The sequence below is a fragment of the Panthera leo genome, chromosome A1 (genome assembly GCF_018350215.1).
Source record: "Panthera leo isolate Ple1 chromosome A1, P.leo_Ple1_pat1.1, whole genome shotgun sequence".
In the NCBI taxonomy this organism is placed as follows: domain Eukaryota; kingdom Metazoa; phylum Chordata; class Mammalia; order Carnivora; family Felidae; genus Panthera; species Panthera leo.
Window position 1 is genome coordinate 128592656 of NC_056679.1, and position 19126 is coordinate 128611781.

At 35.6% G+C, this 19126-nt stretch overlaps 1 protein-coding gene across 5 annotated transcripts in view; it reads right to left on the reverse strand.

The window, feature by feature from the left end:
* Positions 1–19126, reverse strand: part of ERCC8 (ERCC excision repair 8, CSA ubiquitin ligase complex subunit) — a 62029-nt gene that overhangs the window by 4567 nt on the left and 38336 nt on the right. For all 5 annotated transcript variants that reach the window (XM_042939730.1, XM_042939720.1, XM_042939740.1 and 2 more), the window contains 2 exons: positions 11348–11545; positions 4292–4372 (listed from right to left, as the gene is read on the reverse strand). In XM_042939730.1, the coding sequence (XP_042795664.1) occupies positions 4292–4372; positions 11348–11545 (279 nt within the window). The remainder of the gene's footprint in view (positions 1–4291; positions 4373–11347; positions 11546–19126) is intronic.

Here is a 19126-nt window from a genome sequence, read left to right on the forward strand (position 1 = left end):
TATTGGCACAAAAACACATAGACCAATGGAATAGAATAGAGAACCCAGAATTGGACCCACAAATGTACGGCCAACTAATCTTTGACAAAGCAGGAAAGAATATCCAATGGAAAAAAGACAGTCTCTTTAACAAATGGTGCTGGGAGAACTGGACAGCAACATGCAGAAGAGAAATTGGACCACTTTCTTACACCATGCACAAAAATAAACTCAAAATGGATGAAAGACCTAAATGTGAGACGAAACCACCAAAACCCTAGAGAAGAAAACAGGCAACAACCTCTTTGACCTCAGCTGCAGCAATTTCTTGCTCGACACGTCTTCAAAAGCAAGGGAAATAAAAGCAAAAATGAACTATTGGGACCTCATCAAGACGAAAAACTTCTGCACTGCAAAGGAAACAATTAACAAAACTAAAAGGCAACGGATGGAATGGGAGAAAATATTTGCAAGTGACATATCAGATAAAGGGCTAGTATCCAAAATCTATAAAGAATTTACCAAACTCAACACCCGAAAAAACAAATAATCCAGTGAAGAAATGGGCAGGAGACATGAATAGACACTTTTCCAAAGAAGACATCCAGATGGCAAACAGACATATGAAAAGATACTCAACATCACTCATCATCAGGGAAATTCAAATCAAAACCACATTGAGATACCACCTCATACCGGTCAGGGGGCGAAAATTAACAACTCAGGAAACAACAGATGTTGGCTAGGATGTGGAGAAAGGCTAACCCTCTTGCACTTTTGGTGTGAATGCAAACTGGTGCAGCTGCACTGGAAAAGAATATGAAGGATCCTCAAAAAATTAAAAATAGATCTACCCTATGACCTAGCAATAGTACTACCAGGAATTTATCCAAAGGACACAGGAGTGCTGATTCACAGGGGCAGATGTACCCCAGTGTTTATAGCAGCACTTTCAACAATAGCCAAATTATGGAAAGAGCCCAAATGTGCATCAACCGATGAATGCATAAAGAAGACGTGGTTTATATATACAATGGAATGAATACTACTTGGCAATGAGAAAGAATGAAATCCTGCCATTTGCAACAATGTGGATGGAACTAGAGGGTATTATGCTAAGTGAAATAAGTCAGTCAAAGAAAGAAATAGATCATATGTTTTCACTCATATGTGGAACTTGAGAAACTTAACAGAAGACCTTCGGGGAAGGGGAAAAAATAGTTACAGAGAGGAAGGAAGGTAAACCATAAGAGACTCTTAAATACAGAGAACAAACTGAGGGTTGATGGAGTGGGGGGTAAGGAGAGGGGAAAATGCGTAATGGGCACTGAGGAGGGCATCTGTTGGGATGAGCACTGGATGTTGTATGGAAGTGATGAATTACGGGAATCTACTCCCAAAACCAAGAACACACTGTATGCGCTGTATGTTAGCTAACTTGACAATAAATTACATTAAAAAAATAAATAAATAAGCAAACAAACAAACAAACTTAAAAAAATAAAGTATGATTCTTGAGGAGAGGTCAGATTTAAACTATAATGTAGCCACCTTATAGATCTTAGGCAGGGAAAAATGGTTAGGAGTTATATAGGCTTGCCTTGACCATGACCAAGTTTCAGGAAAAGAGGGCAAAAGGAAGGCAGAGTACTCAGAATATAAAAAAACCACCTGCCACTTAAATAATACATTAATCTATGCTTAAGATCATAAAACCTGTCTCTATTACCCAATGCCCTCCAATTTCTTATGGTAGCTAAATTCCTCCTCTATTTTGGATATCAGAAGAAATACCTCTAAGGGATTATATGTTGGTTGATAGGGAAATAAATCTAATCTCAAGGGTGGATTTGAAAGGAAACTGAAGAACAATTTGCTTCATGATTCTGGTGTTTGGTGATACCATAAACCTGTCCCTGATCCATAATGGATGGCAGAACAGGGATTCAAACCCAGTTACCAGTATTATTATTAGTTTACCTAAAACTGAAGACTAAGTGAGTGTGTGTGTACATATGTGTGTCTGTGTTCTGTTTTGAAGCATATTACTGCACATTTCTTGGAAACTGCAGCATCATTTATTTGATAGCTGAGATACAAACACTTAAAAATATAAGTTAAATAGTAAATACACATGTGAGGAGTAGGGTTTGGTGAAGATGGACTTCTCTTCTGGGATCTGCATCATGATCACAGTCATGTGCTACCTACATTCACAGGAATCTTTTGAACTAAAGTTTTGTGAAAATAATCTTAGCACATACCATTTTATGAAAATGATGTCTACCTTAAAGCGTATAAACAGATTTTAAAAGACAAGGTTTTATTGCTCTAAAACTTAAATATAAGGCTAACTTGTTTTTCGGGCATCTCTATTTGCTTTCCTACTTCAGTTTAATTTCCTATATGCAAAAATCCTTCTAGATGAGGAGTTCAAACTATCACTACAACTACATAGTAAGAAATAAATAAGCCACCAGAGGAAAGACTACCTTCATAAATTAAGCAATTTAGTTTTCTTCTAATATCCTTTCTCCATATGTAAGTCATAGATTTAATTTATTTTTATTGTTTTCATTTGGTAAATGATTGTTATACTTCCTAACATAGGCTGTAGTGTTTTAACTTGGATTTAATGTACACAGTAATTCCCAAACAGCAGGACACAGCAATTAAATAATGCAATATAAATGGCTATACCAAAGTATTTGGCCATATAAGCTTGCTACAGAAGAGCATCCAGTCATTTAAAAGCAGCTGTACACTAAAACTAATCAAAGCCATAATAAACCAAATTAGACATGTGGTGAAATCTGACAATATCCATACAGCATTTGGCCAGGTGCTTGAAGATTCATCTTGCGTTTTTCTTCTCTTTCATTTGGATTAGGGCCAAAAGAAAATAATTCACCGGCTTTCCACTGCAGTAAACCAAAGCAGTTGCAAATTTAGGTATGAAATATATTTTTTCAATAGCTGCTAAATGGCATCAACTACCCCCATAAAAACTCATTTCCATGTGATTTGGAGAGTCATGTTTTCATAAAGGAACTAAATATATGAAAGATATTTTCAGAATTTTAAACTTGCTCTATCAATAACTTTCATCTCCATTTAGGATGCTTTGTTTTTATACTATGACTTGGTAAGATTAAGTCAAGGTGTTTCTAACTGAATTATTTATATTTTCAACTTTAAAACATTATATACGTAAATGTTGGTTTTAGATATCTGACTTCTTGTATCCTAAAACTTAAGATAAACAGGGATGATTAACAGTGCTTAGTAAAAGAATCTTTGGTGGGAAAGATATCACTTTTGGACAGCGTAATACAGAGTAAAAAAAATACAGAAGCTACTACCTAAGACCAGGGAGCATGTCCTATTCATCTTTGTTTACATACTGCATTTTTTAAAAGTTAATTAATTTATTTAGAGAAAGAGAGAGCATGCACATGTGTATGCACACAAGCGGGGGAGGGGCTTATGTGACATAGGGGTTGAAGTGAACACAGAAAAATCCCAAGCAGATTCCACACCATCGGTGCAGAGCATGATGCGGGGCTTCAACTCACGAACTGTGAGATCATGACCTGAGCCAAGATCAAGAGTTGGAGGCTTAATCGACTGTGCCATCTAGGCATCCCTACCTACTACATTTTATTCCCATGATCATAGGTCATATTTATACCAATTTATACTACTAACAGACTGCTCTTAGGAGTGTAAGTTGGTAAAATTTGAGAGTGTGAATAAAGAGGCTTAAAAATGTTGTATACGGTAACTCAAGAGATAAAGTCTACTTCTAGGAATTTAACCAAATAAGCAATCAGAAATATAAACAATTTATGAACAGATATTTACCTTGATTTGTTTATAATTATTAAAAGAAATGTATCCTAATATGTAAATATTTAAGTAAATTGTGATATATAGATGAAAGCATGCTATATTATTAAAAAAAATTTACAAAGAGTTATTAATGACATGGAAAAAAGACTCATTATTGAGTGAAGTAGAATGCCAAGTCCTATGTCCAAGTATATTAACTATGTTTAAAAAAAACACATATGCATAGGGAAAAAAAACCAATGAAATAAATAAAAGTTTTAATAGTAATTCAATTTTAGAAATTTATGTCATTCTTTCAATATTTTTCTGGATTTTCCAAATGTGTTATAACAGGCAAATTATTTTCAGTCTGAAAACAGCAAGAAATACCTTAAAAGTCTCTCTCATATGAACCAAATTAATAAAACTACTTCCTGTATGATTTACAAGTCACTGTATAAGTTGTATAAATATGACTTACCTCATCATTATCAGGAACTGGTTCATATAAGGATGGAACCCAAGCAAGTATATTGCAGTCTCTGCTACCACTATAAAGTTCCTATAACACAGAAAGGAAACGTGATTGTGGGTCAAATTAAAGCTGGTGCCAATCTGAAATGAACTAGGTCATTTAAATAATTAATTCTTACGTTAGACCAATTAGATTAATTGTATTTCTACTCCCCAAAGAAAGTGAGCTGATGCCCTTTGTTTGCTTACTTAAGATGCAGTAAAGCCGTGTTCTGTATTTTAAAATATTGTTAGGATATGTCAGAGCTTGCTAATGTGAAAATTTCACAAAAAGATTCAACAACCTAGTGGTTTTTATCAATCATAGTATTCATTTATTTCAAGTGTCAGAGTAGAAAGAGGAAAAAAAAATGGAATTAAGAGTTTGTCCTTCTCTGCTAACAAATGAATTTTAATAAGGACATCAATAAAGAAACCGTGTGAGTTTCTAGCTAATAGGCCAGAAGTTCACAAAAAATATTATTTAGTTCACTATTTAGCTGCCTAACTAGCTACTGTTCAACAGAAGAGCTTTAAGAACCATATGCCATGCTTATTGAGAAGTTTCTTTTATAAGGGAAAGCTTGGGCTGATGCACAGTCTGTCAATGTCTTTATGAATATGCTGTTTACACACGCCTGAACAATGTTCATTACCTTCCCCAAAAGAACTTAAAGAATGGGGCGTCTGGGTGGCTCAGTGGGTTAAGCATCCGACTTGGCTCAGGTCATTACCTCATGGTTCATGAGTTTGAGCTCCATGTTGGGATCTGTGCTCACAGCTCAGAGCCTGGAGCCTGCTTCTGATTCTGTGTCTCCCTCTCTCTATGCCCCTCCCCTTCTCATGCTTTCTCTCATTCAAAAATAAATAAAAACATTAAAAAAAATTTAAGAACTTAAGGAATGTCATATTGCTAGTACTAAAAACATTCCTATGGGGCAGTGAAATAGATACTCTCATATGAAGATGGTATAAATTGGCATGATCTTTTAGGAGAAGGGAATCTCAATACATGTCAAAAGTTTTTGTATGCATTTCTAAATTTTTTTTAGCATTTATTTATTTTTGAGAGACAGAGAGAGACAGAGCACAAGGAGAAGAGGGAGACACAGAATCCAAAGCAGGGTCCAGCTCCGAGCTGTCAGCACAGAGCCCGACGCAGGGCTTGAACTCACAAACTGCGAGATCATGACCTGAGATGAAGTCGGTCGCTTAACTGACTGAGCCACCTGGGTGCCCCTGTATGTGTTTCTAAGAAGTCATGCCAAAGACATGCATGAAACCCAAGGATATTAGCAGTATTATATTTAAATAACAAAATATGGAAATAAATGTCCAAGAGTAGGGTAACGGTTTATATATAAATTTATGTTGCATTCATAAGATGGGATATTATATAACCATTACATTTGCTTTTATTTATTTTTTTTTAATTTACATCCAAATTAGTTAGCATATAGTGCAAGAATGATTTCAGGAGTAGATTCCTTAGTGCCCCTTACCCATTTAGCCCATCCCCCCTTCCACAACCCCTCCAGTAGCCCTTGGTTTGTTCTCCATATTTATGAGTGTCTTCTGTTTTGTCCCCCTCCCTGTTTTTATATTATTTTTGTTTCCCTTCCCTTATGTTCATCTGTTTTGTCTCTTAAAGTCCTCATATGAGTGAAGTCATATGATATTTGTCTTTCTCTGACTGACTAATTTCACTTAGCATAATACCCTCCAGTTCCATCCACATAGTTGCAAATGGCAAGATTTCATTCTTTTTGATTGCTGAGTAATACTCCATTGTATGTGTGTATAAATATATATATATATATTTATACACATACACACATCTATATATATATATATACCACATCTTCTTTATCCATTCATTCATCGATGGACATTTGGGCCCTTTCCATACTTTGGCTATTGTTGATAGTGCTACTATAAACACTGGGTGCACGTGTCCCTCCGAAACAACACACCTGTATCCCGTGGATAAATACCTAGTAGTGCAATTGCTGGGTCATAGGGTAGTTCTATTTTTAGTTTTTTGAGGAACCTCCATACTGTTTTCCAGAGTGGCTGCACCAGCTTGCATTCCCACCAACAATGCAAAAGAGATCCTCTTTCTCTGCATCCTCACCAACATCTGTTGTTGCCTGAGTTGTTAATGTTAGCCATTCTGACAGGTGTCAGGTGGTATCTCATTGTGGTTTCCATTTGTATTTCCCTGATGATGAGTGATGTTGAGCATTTTTTCATGTGTTGGTTGGCCATCTGGATGTCTTCTTTGGAGAAGTGTCTATTCATGTCTTTTGCCCATTTCTTCACTGGATTATTTGTTTTTTGGGTGTTAAATTTGATAAGTTCTTTACAGATTTTGGATACTAACCCTTTATCTGATATGTCATTTGCAAATATCTTCTCCCATTCTGTCGGTTGCCTTTTAGTTTTGCTGATTGTTTCCTTCACTGTGCAGAAGCTTTTTATTTTTTATTTTATTTATTTATTTTTTTTAACGTTTATTTATTTTTGAGACAGAGAGAGACAGAGCATGAACGGGGGAGGGGCAGAGAGAGAGGGAGACACAGAATCGGAAGCAGGCTCCAGGCTCTGAGACATCAGCCCAGAGCCCGACGCGGGGCTCGAACTCATGGACCGTGAGATCTTGACCTGAGCTGAAGTCGGACGCTTAACCGACTGAGCCACCCAGGCGCCCCCAGAAGCTTTTTATTTTGATGAGGTCCCAGTAGTTCATTTTTGCTTTTGTTTCCCTTACCTCCGGAGACAAGAGGCAAGAAGTTGAGTAAGTTGAGTAAGAAGTTGCTGTGGCCAAGATCAAAGAAGCTTTTGCCTGCTTTCTCCTCGAGGATTTTGATGGCTTCCTGTCTTACATTGAGGTCTTTCATCCATTTTGAGTTTATTTTTGTGAATGGTGTAAGAAAGTGGTCCAGGTTCATTCTTCTGCATGTCACTGTCCAGTTCTCCCAGCATCACTTGCTGAAGAGACTGTCTTTATTCCACTGGATATTCTTTCCTGCTTTGTCAAAGATTAGTTGGCCATAGGTATCTGGGTCCATTTCTGGGTTCTCTGTTCTGTTCTATTGATCTGAGTGTCTGTTCTTGTGCCAGTACCATACTGTCTTGATGATTACAACTTTGTAGTATAGCTTGAAGTCCGGAATTGTGATGCCTCCTGCTTTGGTTTTCTTTTTCAAGATTGCTTTGGCTTCAAGGTCTTTTCTGGTTCCATACAAATTTTAGGATTGTTTGTTCTAGCTGTGTGAAGAATGCGGGTGTTATTTTGATAGGGATTGCATTGAATGCTTTGGGTAGTATTGACATTTTAACAATATTTGTTCTTCCTCCATTACATTTGCTTTTTAAGAACATTTAACAACATGGGCAAATATTCAGTATCAACAGGCAAAAGGAGGATATAAACTAAAGAGTCATAGCGTGAGGGAAGAAAACTAGATGGACCTTCCACCAGGTATGCTTTGATTTTTCATTGAAGTAACCCTGAAAAAATTTTAAAAAGGGAACGGTGGTGGAAGAAGTCCTATCCCAATTATACAAACATTTCTAATAGTAAACTTTTTTCCTGCTCTGCTGGTGCAATTATTTATTTTTTTATTATTTTTCATCTCAAAAACTATTTGAAGCATGATACAATTAATATTTTTCTAAAAAAAAGAGGAAAGTTTCTAGATAAAAGGAAAATAAGATAATAAAATTATTTATAGGAAATATAAATATAAAAATATTAAAGTAAATTAGATTTAGCTGTACATTATCAAACTTCCCAAAGGGAACAAAATTCTATAGACTGCATTGTTAAATCTAGAATATATAGTTACACTAATTGTGGATGATGCAAAGATATTTTCAAATGTTCAGTGCCCTTGATCAATTTAATTTCCTGAGAACGCAAGACACACACACACACACACACACACACACACACACACACACATCTCTAAGGTAACTTGGTCAGATAAGTTTACAAGGCAATATGTGGTTAAGTATTGCCACACTGGTACAAAGGAAATTCTGTAGATGTTCAAAGAAGAGAGCTTACAAGAGATAGCACTTAAATTAGAATGACTAATAAAGACTTTAATTAAATGGAAAAAATTTGAAATACTGAAGTTTTGGGGATAAGTGTAGGTATTCATTTGGGAAATTAGATTAAAAAAAAAAAAACTCAACATGTGAGACTAACTTGACAACCAGTCCTGTCAATCCTCAATAGTTGAGTATGTATTTCCTTTGAATAAAGAGATTCTCCTATACAATTACAATGTATCCAGCAAAATATAAAAATTCACCATGTATTACTGCCAGCTAATTCTTAGACTCCTTTCAAGTTTCACCAATTGTCTGAATAAATGTCCTTTATAGCAGAAGGGTCCACATTAAAATCACAGGCTAGACTTGGTTGTGATGTCTCCTAACTTTCCTTCAGTCTGGAATAGTTCTTCACTCTTCCCATTGGCTTTCCTGGCATTGACAAATTTGAAGATACACACCAGTTATTTTGTGGAATGTCCTTCAAATTTTCTTGTTTCCTCATGCTTAAATTCAGGTGATGCAGCTTTGTCAGTACTATCACAGAAGGAATATCATGTAACTGGGTTACTAATTTTGATTAATTAAGGTAATATATGTCAGGCTTCTTCAAGATAAAAAGTACACATTTTACCTTTGCAATTAATATTTTGCAGGGAGGTACTATGGGACTATGGCAATATCCCACTCCTCATTAGACTTCCAATTTATTAGTTTACTTACTTATACCTGAATGGATTCATGGATTCCTATTTTAGTCAATGGGTAAAATCCATTATTATCATTATCTATTTTGATGTTACATATATCTTGTTAGATTTTTATATTTATGATAGAATTACTATAAATATCAATTTTGTCTTCAGATAGTACATTCTGTATAATATTTAATTTGGAAAAGGGTTCTGCTGCTAAATAGATGCAAAGTATTATCCTATTTTATTTTTGAGACTTATAATTATTTTCCTTTTCAAAAATCATAATAGATATGATGGGATAAGAGTTGGAAGCTTTCTGATATGCTGTAATGATTCAAATAGGAGTGCGCAACGCCTAGAGAAATGGTACTAGGAGGCAACTTGCCTCAGGTTCCTGGGTGTCCCAGATTGTCTCAGCTATTCCAGGAACTGGTGGGCATCAGTATCTTGGCACATTTCTAGTCCATTATAGGCACACCTGTTAAGAAGTTCTGATTTGGCGGAAAGCAATAATTTATAGTCAGGATACCCAGTTTAAAATCTTAGCTGTATCTCTATGTGGCTCTGCACAAGAACAGAGGTATAGTATTCTAAGAATTTCTTTGAATAGATAACCATGCTCTATGAATAATTACTTGCAGCTTGGGGCAAGTCTTGTCACTTCTCTGGTGTTTTAGTCTTCTCTCAGAAGTAAAACTAAATTAGAGCAGCACTAATGACAAAAGCCAAAGTATGGAAACAGTCCAAATTTCCATCAGCAAATGAATGGATAAAGAAGATGTGGTATATATATATATATATATATATATATATATATATATATATATAATGGAGTATTACTTGGAAATCAAAAAGAATGAAATCTCACCATTTGCAACAATGAGAATGGAACTAGAGGGTATTATAAAAAGTGAAATAAGTCAGAGAAAGACAAATATCATATGGCTTCACTCATATGAGGAATTTAAGATATAAAACAGATGAACATTAGGGAAGGGAAGCAAAAAGAATATAAAAACAGGGACGGAGACAAAACATAAGAGACTCTTAAATACAGAGAACAAACAGGGTTGCTGGAGGGGCTGTAGGTGGAGGGAATGGGCTAAATGGGTAAGGGACATTAAGGTAGACACTTGTTGGGATGAGCACTGGGTGTTATACATTGGGGATGAATCACTGGAATCTACTCCTGAAAACATTGCAATATATGCTAACTAACTTTGATGTAAATTAAAAATAAAAAAGTAAAAATATTTAACTCTTACATCAGGATACTGACAAATCAGAAGAGATAATAGCCATAGAGTGAGAGCAGGGTCCTGAAGGTCCCTGTTAGTTGCTGGGCTGAGGTATAATCTAGGAGGCCTCAGGAGAGGGGGTAAAGCTAGAGGCCACCTAGGGGGCTTGGTGCAACAGCTCTTTAACAAACAGTAAGATATGTATTTGAATATTTTAATACTGGCTACTGGCATACTGATGTGTGCTGGCTGAAAAATAAGCACTGTGTCAGACACAAATTAAGTAATGAATAAACGATTAAGAGCTTTACCAGGTGATAAAATCCTTCCTAGCTCTAATAATCCATAATGTTCATTATATCAGTATTTAATTCTCATGAGCCTCATTTTCTTTACCTACAAAATAGGGAAAATACCAATATTCTTGCTCTATAAGAGACTCATTTAAAGGAACACAGGAGGTAATCTGCGCAAATATTCTCTGAAAAAAATAACCTGATTCCTTGGTAAGATGAAAGAAAAAGGTCAGGATGTTAAAACAAACATCCATAGGTTTTTAAGCATAGGTATTTAAGAAATTATGTAAATTGCATCAACTCAAAAGCAATCTGACTAGCCCCCGGCAGAAAATAAAAGAAAATCTGAGACAGATTCACATATACATAAATCAAGATACAAAAACTATATTTTGCGATTAGACACGTGTATTACAGCTTTTCCCAAAAGACTGCCTGTAAGACATTATTTTAATTTGCTAGAGATTTTCATCTGCCAAATAAATGGAGCCCATATGCAGAAGAAAAGACTTATTTCAGTCAAGTTGCACAATATTATATTGACTCATACAAATATCCCATACTATCTAAAAATTTATCCTATATTATCCTCTATTACATAAACCCTAGCTCAAATGTGGATTAAAAGTATAATTCCTCAGACTGAAATCACAATTTACTCTTTTATATACAACTAGCCTAGCAAGCTAGCTAACTGAACATTTTAAATTCCCTTAAGTAACATTCTTACCTGGAAATGAGACTGAAATACACAGCAGTCAACACTTTTATAATGTCCCTTAAGCATAGTTATCTGTTCTCCTGAGTAAATTGTATAAACAGCAATGGTGCTACCATATGGCACGAAAACAAATTCTGAACTGCAGCCATCGGAGACAGTGAATTTCAATGCTTTTCTACTGTCATTACAAACTTTTCCATAGTTTACCTGTAGGATGTAAAATCATAGCATTACTCATTTCTTAAATCTGAATTAAAAAGACAACCAAAGACTAGAAGAAATATTTACTTAAAATATTATAACATACAACAGAAAGGGCTGTATTAAATCTAAAGAAAATGATCAATGTCCTAATAGAAACAAGGGCCAATGACATAAATGTACATTTCACATAAGAGGAAAATACAAATAGTAAAAAAAAAATCCACAAAATCAAATGTTAAGCCAGAACAGAAATAAAATGCAAATTAAGGCAACCTTGAATAATCATTTTATGATTTAGCAAACATTTCCAGAAACCATGAACTAGGGGTGCCTGGGTGGCTGAGTTAGTTGAGCGTCGGACTTTGGCTCAGGTCATGATCTTGCGATCTGTGAGTTTCAGCCCCACTTTGGGCTCTGTGCTGACAGCTCAGAGCCTGGAGCCTGCTTCGGATTCTGTGTCTCCCTCTCTCTCTGCCCCTCCTCTGCTCATGCTCTGTCTCCCTCTCTCTCAAAAAATAAATATACATTAAAAAATTAAAAAAAAAAAAAAAAAAAGAAACCACAAAATACTGCATACTGTTACAAGTGAGATAAACATGTTGGTGGCACTGTAATTAGGCTATTTCTTCTAAAAGGCCAAACGATTTATTATGCAACAAAATACAAAATGTTCTTTATGGGGGGTGGGGTGGGGAATCACCTTTTTATTTTAAAACATTTTTTTAACGTTTTATTTATTTTTGAGAGAGAGAGCGAGCGAGCAGGGGAAGGGTAGAGAGAGAGAGAGCAGGAAAGGGGCAGAGAAAGAGTGAGACAGAGGATCCGAAACAGGCTCCGTGCAAATAGCAGAAGGCCCGATGTGGGGCTTAAACCCAGAAACTGTGAGATCATGACTTGAACCGAAGTCTCACACTTAATTGACTGAGCCACCCAGGTGCCCCTATTTCAAAACATTTTTAATTGTGGTGAAGTACATACAGCATAAAATTTGCCATCTTAACCATGTTTAAGTGTACAGTTAAGTGACATTACATTCACATTCTTGTGCAACCATCATCATCAATCCCTAGAACTCTCATCTTGCAAAACTGAAATTCTGTACCCATTAAGCAAGAAAGATATTCTTACCATTTGACCAAGAAACTACTCCTGGGAATTTATCTTAGGGAAATAATTAAACAGCAAAAACCTATATGCCCAGAGGAATTCAAAGCAGCATTATCTAGAATGGCAAAAATAACTAAAAATAGATGTAAATCCCTAATAATGTTATAACAAACCTTCAGTTTATATAGTAATTAAAAACCATAATTATGAAAAATATGCCGGAAATAAGGATAAAACTCATGTGTAAAAAAAGCAGAGAACACAGTGTGTATACAACTGCAACTCTATATAAATAATTATGGATTTAGGACAAAAATTAAAATTCTGCAACTATATGCCAAAGGTGCAAACCCAACAACATCCGCATCTCCTCAGCAATTGGAAATGCGAACTTTCAGCTCCTATCCCAATCCTACTGTACTAGAATCCTCATGTTAACAAGATCCCTGGGTAACCTATAGGCTCATCAAAATGTGAGAAGCTTTGGGCTAAAGAAATTGATAGTCAGGGGGCACCTGGGTGGCTCAGTCAGTTAAGTGTCCGAATTCGGCCTGGATCATGATCTCATGGTTCGTGAGTTCAAGCCCCACATCGGGCTCTGTGCTGACAGCTTGGAGCCTGGAGCCTGCTTCAGATTCTGTGTCTCCCTCTCTCCTTGCCTCTCCCCCATACACTCACTCACTCTCACTCTCTCTCTCAAAAATAAATAAAAAATAAACATTAAAAAAAAAAGAAATTGATAGGTTTACTTCCTGCTGATAATTTAGATTTAGCAGTTTAGGGTAGGTATAAAATGAGTAGCTAATCATTTGAGAATTATGAGCATGAAGATCACCTATGTCTCCCTTTCCTATAGTTAATACTAGGGTTTAGACAGGCAGTAATTTACCTTTTTCTCTTTTCAGAAAGGTTAGTTGGGAGTGTGTGTGTGTGTGTGTGTGTGTGTGTGTGCGTGTGTGTGTGTGTGTGCGTGTGTGTGTATACTTCTATATTAACAAATACTGAGGTCCAAATGGACATGTGCTGATAATATGTGGATACCACACTTGCCTCACCCACCCTTCAGGTTCACATGTGACAGAGATGAGCATACACCTTCAGCTATCCCACCACAGCAGTGGCAAAATGAAACATTAGAATATTAAACTTATAGTCTGGAGACTTGGGTTGTAGAAACCCACTCCATTACCCAACCCCCTGTCACCTTTTCTTTTTCTCTCTCTCTCTCCTTTTTTTCTTTTTTTGCCCATTATGAGTAATGATAATGAATGATTATAATGATAATGAATGATTATAATGGAGGCTAATGAATGATTTAGCCTCCAAGTTTCATTACTCTAATCTGTTAAATAGAAATAACATCATTTACCAGAGTTACTGTGAAAAACCAGATGAAATAACACATATGAGAACACCTAGAACATAAAGGTATCCAGTAAGTCCCTAGATTTATTAATTCCTATATATATTTAAAAGTACAACATTCTCTCATTTGTGTCTTTGATCATATAGGTGCAACGGTTCATAGAATATAGTGTCATTCTACAAATAGTTGCATGTATAGAAGGAGTGTGGGGAAAAAAAACCACACATCTTCTCAACTACAAACTCTCTGTTCCTGCTAGAAAAATTCTGAACTGCTTGACTGTGATGACCTTATTCACATTCATCAGATGACCTACCTAACTATATTCCTTCTCAAATATGAACTGGGAAGTGATGAATGAGGTACAAAGATTGAACCAGCTCTCTGACACCTCTTTCTTCTTAGGTGTCCCCATTCCAAACCATTCTGCAACTTACTATCCCATCAATCTTCATAAATCACTGCTACGGTCAAATCACTTGTGGACTAAAAATTATCAATATTTTGATACATATTTTGATGATAATTTGGAATTACCAAATTTTCAATACCTGTGGAATAAAGTTCTAATAACAGGTTAAGGAAAGGAGGAATCTATCATTTACTATTGCTTACTACGTGTCATACATTATTCTAGGTGACTGTCTAAAGTTCCCATTTTATGACTATGTATGCTTACTATAAAAAGCAATGTTTGATAAATAGCATGATGTCTATTATTATGAAAGTACTGTAGAGGAAGAGGCTACTTTTGGCTATGATGTGTTAAAGGTGATACATACAGACTTTGAAAAGATTTTGATAGGGGAGGATGATATGGGACTTTGGACAGGCTGATGGCAAATCCAATTCCCTATCTTATGAATCCCTTTTATTGTTCCAGGAAACATACATCTGGTCACTAAATGAATACCTGTAGTGATACAGACTCCATCACAAGGCAGCTCATTTTATTATTAAACAATGATCAGCATAATCATAATAATGATAGGTAACATTTACTGAACATCAACATTTGCTGTAAATATCAAAGTGCTAAATGTTTTACATGTGTTATTTCATTTAATACTCAAAACAATACTATGAGATAGTCAGCATCTCATAAGTCTTTGGGCCAGCAAATGACAGAATCAGAAAGTGAATCTAGACTACACTAATCAAAAACCACTATGCCGCAATGTTTTAAATTATTTTTCCTTCATTCCATTAAGTGATGATCACAATGCATTCTAATATAAGTGAGCACTGGGTACTTGAAGACATCTAAGCAAGACTAGAGGAGTTAAGGAGAAGTTGTGCCTGAGATGAACCCTGAAATCTGAGAAACAGGACAGGAAGGAGAACAGTATTCCAAAGCAAGGTCTGGAGTTTGTACAGCAGAATGGAAAAGCAAGAGAGCAAGGTATTTTTTAAGACCTCTAAGTAGTTCAGTATGGACAGAGAAAAAAAATGGGAAAGTGGCAAGATATAAAGCTGGTGAGTTAGCAGATACAACTTATGAAGGCTTTGTGTGCAACAGGCAAAAGCATTCGGTTTTAATAACCTGTAAGCACTGAGGAAACAATGAAAGACTTCCACTGGGAGATAAATTTGGGACAAGTTAGAATGTTAGAGTAATTAAATGGAGTAATCATGAGGGCCCAGAGTGAGGCAGGAAGGGAAGACAGATATGAAAAAAAATGAAGAAGGAAGAACTAAGAGGATGTCTAATTGATTTAATAGGTGGGATAAAGAGCAGGGAAGAATAAAGGATAGATTCCCAGTTTTAGACATTGGTATTAGTGAATGATAATACCACTATCTAAAACATTCAACACAGGAATAGCTACTATAAATTTTTTGTTCTTTTGCTGTGCCAAAAGCTGTCTCTCTGTAAATTTTCCCTATAAGTATTTGTTATGTTCTCTAAGGCAATGGTTTCCAGAGTACAGTTCACACACCTCAAGAAGCCTGCAAAATAATCCATTAAGGTATTAGAAGAAAACATGAGAATTTCGATTTTTAATCTCATTTTTATTAAAAATAAGAAATTAATCTTTAATTAATAAACCTAGGTTCACGATAGTATTTGTACAGAAGATATAAGTAATAATATATCTACTTGAAGCATGCACTTATATATCTTTTTAAAATTAAAAAAATTTTTTTCCAATGTTTATTTGGTTTTGAGAGATAGAGAGCATGAGTGGGGAGGGGCAAATGGAGAGGGAGACACAGAATCTGAAGCAGGCTCCAGGTTCTGAGCTGTCAGCATACCTTAACCAACTGAGCCACCCAGGTGCCCCTGTCTTTTTAAAATTTAATTTTTTAAAAAATATTTTAAGTAAAAATTTCTTCACTTTCTCAGAATCCTTATACATTTAATACTGCTTATAATTTATCACAAGAATTATTTCCCAAAAATGTTACTCACAGCTGGATTGAAAGAGTGGAAAATGTGACAATGTGGTTTTTATATATCACATTACAAAACAAAAGCAGCAAAAGCTATTGAGGTAGGTCCAGAGCTGTTAGTCACAATGGGGAAGAGGATGAAAAGTATCTCTGAAGAAGTAGAGTATCTAATCCCCAAATCAAAAGTAAAGAAAATTACTCTAAAGACCACATTAAAAAATAAGCTTCAGGGGCACCAAGGTGGCTTAGTCAGTTAAGCTGCCAACTCATGCTTCTGGCTCAGGTCTCATGGTTCTTGAATTTGTGCCCTGAGTCAGGCTCTATGCTCACAGTATGGAGCCTGCTTAGGATTCTCTCTCTCTCCCTCTCTCTGTGCCCCTTCCCTGCTCTTTCTCTCTCAAAATAAATAAATAAACTTAAAAAAAATAAAAATTAAAAATAAGCTTCAGAATTTTCTGAAGAAAACAAATGTATTTACAACCTTAAGGTTAGGAGTAGATTAAATAAACTTTTCTTATTTAACTTATGTCTTTTATCTTGATACTCATTTTTAAGATTTAGAAGTATCTACTGAAGAGCAAAAGGATAATGGAGATGTAAAAGATGAATCCCTCTTAAGAACAAAAGGGAAGCAAAAGAAAAAACAAAGATTTACCTGAAAGATAAAAAATACAGATTCAAAGGGGCACACAAACTCCAATGTTTATAGCACCATTATTAACAATAGCCAAACCATGGAGAAAGCTCAAATTGACTTTCCATTGACTGATAAATGGATAAAGATGTGGTACACACACACACACACACACACACACACACACACACACAGACAATGAAATATTAGTCATCAAAAAGAATGAAATCTTGCCATTTGCAATGACATAGATGGAGCTAGAATGTCCTAAGCTAAGCAAAATAAGTCACTCAGAGAAAGACAAATACCACATGATTTCACTCATATGTGGAATTTAAGAAACAAAATAGATATGAGGAGAGGTGGGAGGAACAGGAGAGAGAAACAAACCATAAGAGACTCTTAACAATTGAGAAAAAAATGAAAGTTGATGGAGGAAGGTGAGTGGGAGATAGACTAGATGGGTGATGGGTACTAAGGAGGGGACTTGTTATGATGAGCACTGGGTGTTGTATGTAAGTGATGAATTATTGAATTCATAAAAGCATACAATGGGTGAAGAGGTTATACCATTAAGAGTACTATCAAAGTACGTCAATGGTACAAATTCTATTGTTGCCAATGGACACAATCCATATATATCTTTTCAAAACTAACAAGGGTCCTAATAAGGCAATATGATACAATAAAAATAGTTATTTATGGTATACCTACTATTTAACAGGTACAGTACTACTTTTGACATTCTTTTAGTATCCCTAAAATTATTGTTTAGGTACATAATAACCCCTCTTTACAAGATGGAGACACTGAAACTCTTACCATAGTCCTTCATAATGTCACCTTAAACAAACTGACTAATGTCCCAAATTACTAAATAGCAGGACTAAAACTGGTTTCCAATTCTGTCGGACCATGTTTAAATATTTGAAAACAGCGTGTTTCCTCTGAGAATTGCTTTTCCTGGGATCAATGTCCCCAGTCGTCCTCTGAAGGTGAGTTTCTGGACTACTCTAGTCATCTTTTACTTACATCAAGTCAATTTTAAAATGTATTACATTCTAAACACACTATTCATGAAATGGACTTGCTAGCAAAAACCTATAAGGTCTGAGTATCATCTTCAAGGAGAGAAAATGGAATAAAATCATATTAACAATTTTTATATATATACTCAATACCATTTATACTTATCACATTCACCTTTGATGCACATGCCAACCTACCTTTCCAAAGTGACCCTATCACTTCTTCACTCAAAGGCTTTTAGTGGCTTTCTATTTCACCCAGAGAAAAAGCCTAAGCCCTTACAAAGGCCTCTAAGCCTATATCATCTGGTGCCTGTTTCTTCTGTTCCTCATCTCCTATTGTTCTCCTCCTTGCTTCCTCTATTTCAACACAAGAGCCTCTTAGATGTTCCCTGGGTATCCCAAGCATGCTTCTGCCTCACAGTCTTTGTATTTTCTTCCTTCCGCAGCCTGGAATGCTCTCCTTTCCAGATATCTGATGGCGCATTCCTTCATTTCCTTCAGGCCAAATGTCATCATCTTCTGAGAGAGACATACTCTGACTGCCCTATGTAAAACTGCAACTCCAACCTCCCAATACTTTCTATGCTACTTGCCTTGCTTTGCTTTGCTTTTCTTCATAGCACTTGCTACAGCTATAATATATTTTATCCATCCACCTATTTATTGAGTGATGGTTAGATGTCTGTCTTCCTCTCCCTAGAATTAAAATTCCTTGAGGATAGGACTCTCCTATGTTTTGTCTGCTGCTGTATAATACTGCCTGGAAAAGAAGTACTTAATATTTATTAAACAAATGAATAAACTGAGAAAAGAAAGGTGTGACCTGATTAGAAACATGGTACCAGTATAATGAATGGAAGATTTTAAATTAAAGTTTGCAATGCCTGAGTTTCTAGTCTGAGATATGATGCAGAAGCAGAAGTACTTCCTAAAGCACATGAGAGATTAGCAATCTAGTGTAAACAATTTTGATCTTATAGTTAAATTATAATTTAGTAATAAAAGTGGTACCTAGAGTATCTGAAAGAGAATTAGTTAGAAAGGATGATTAA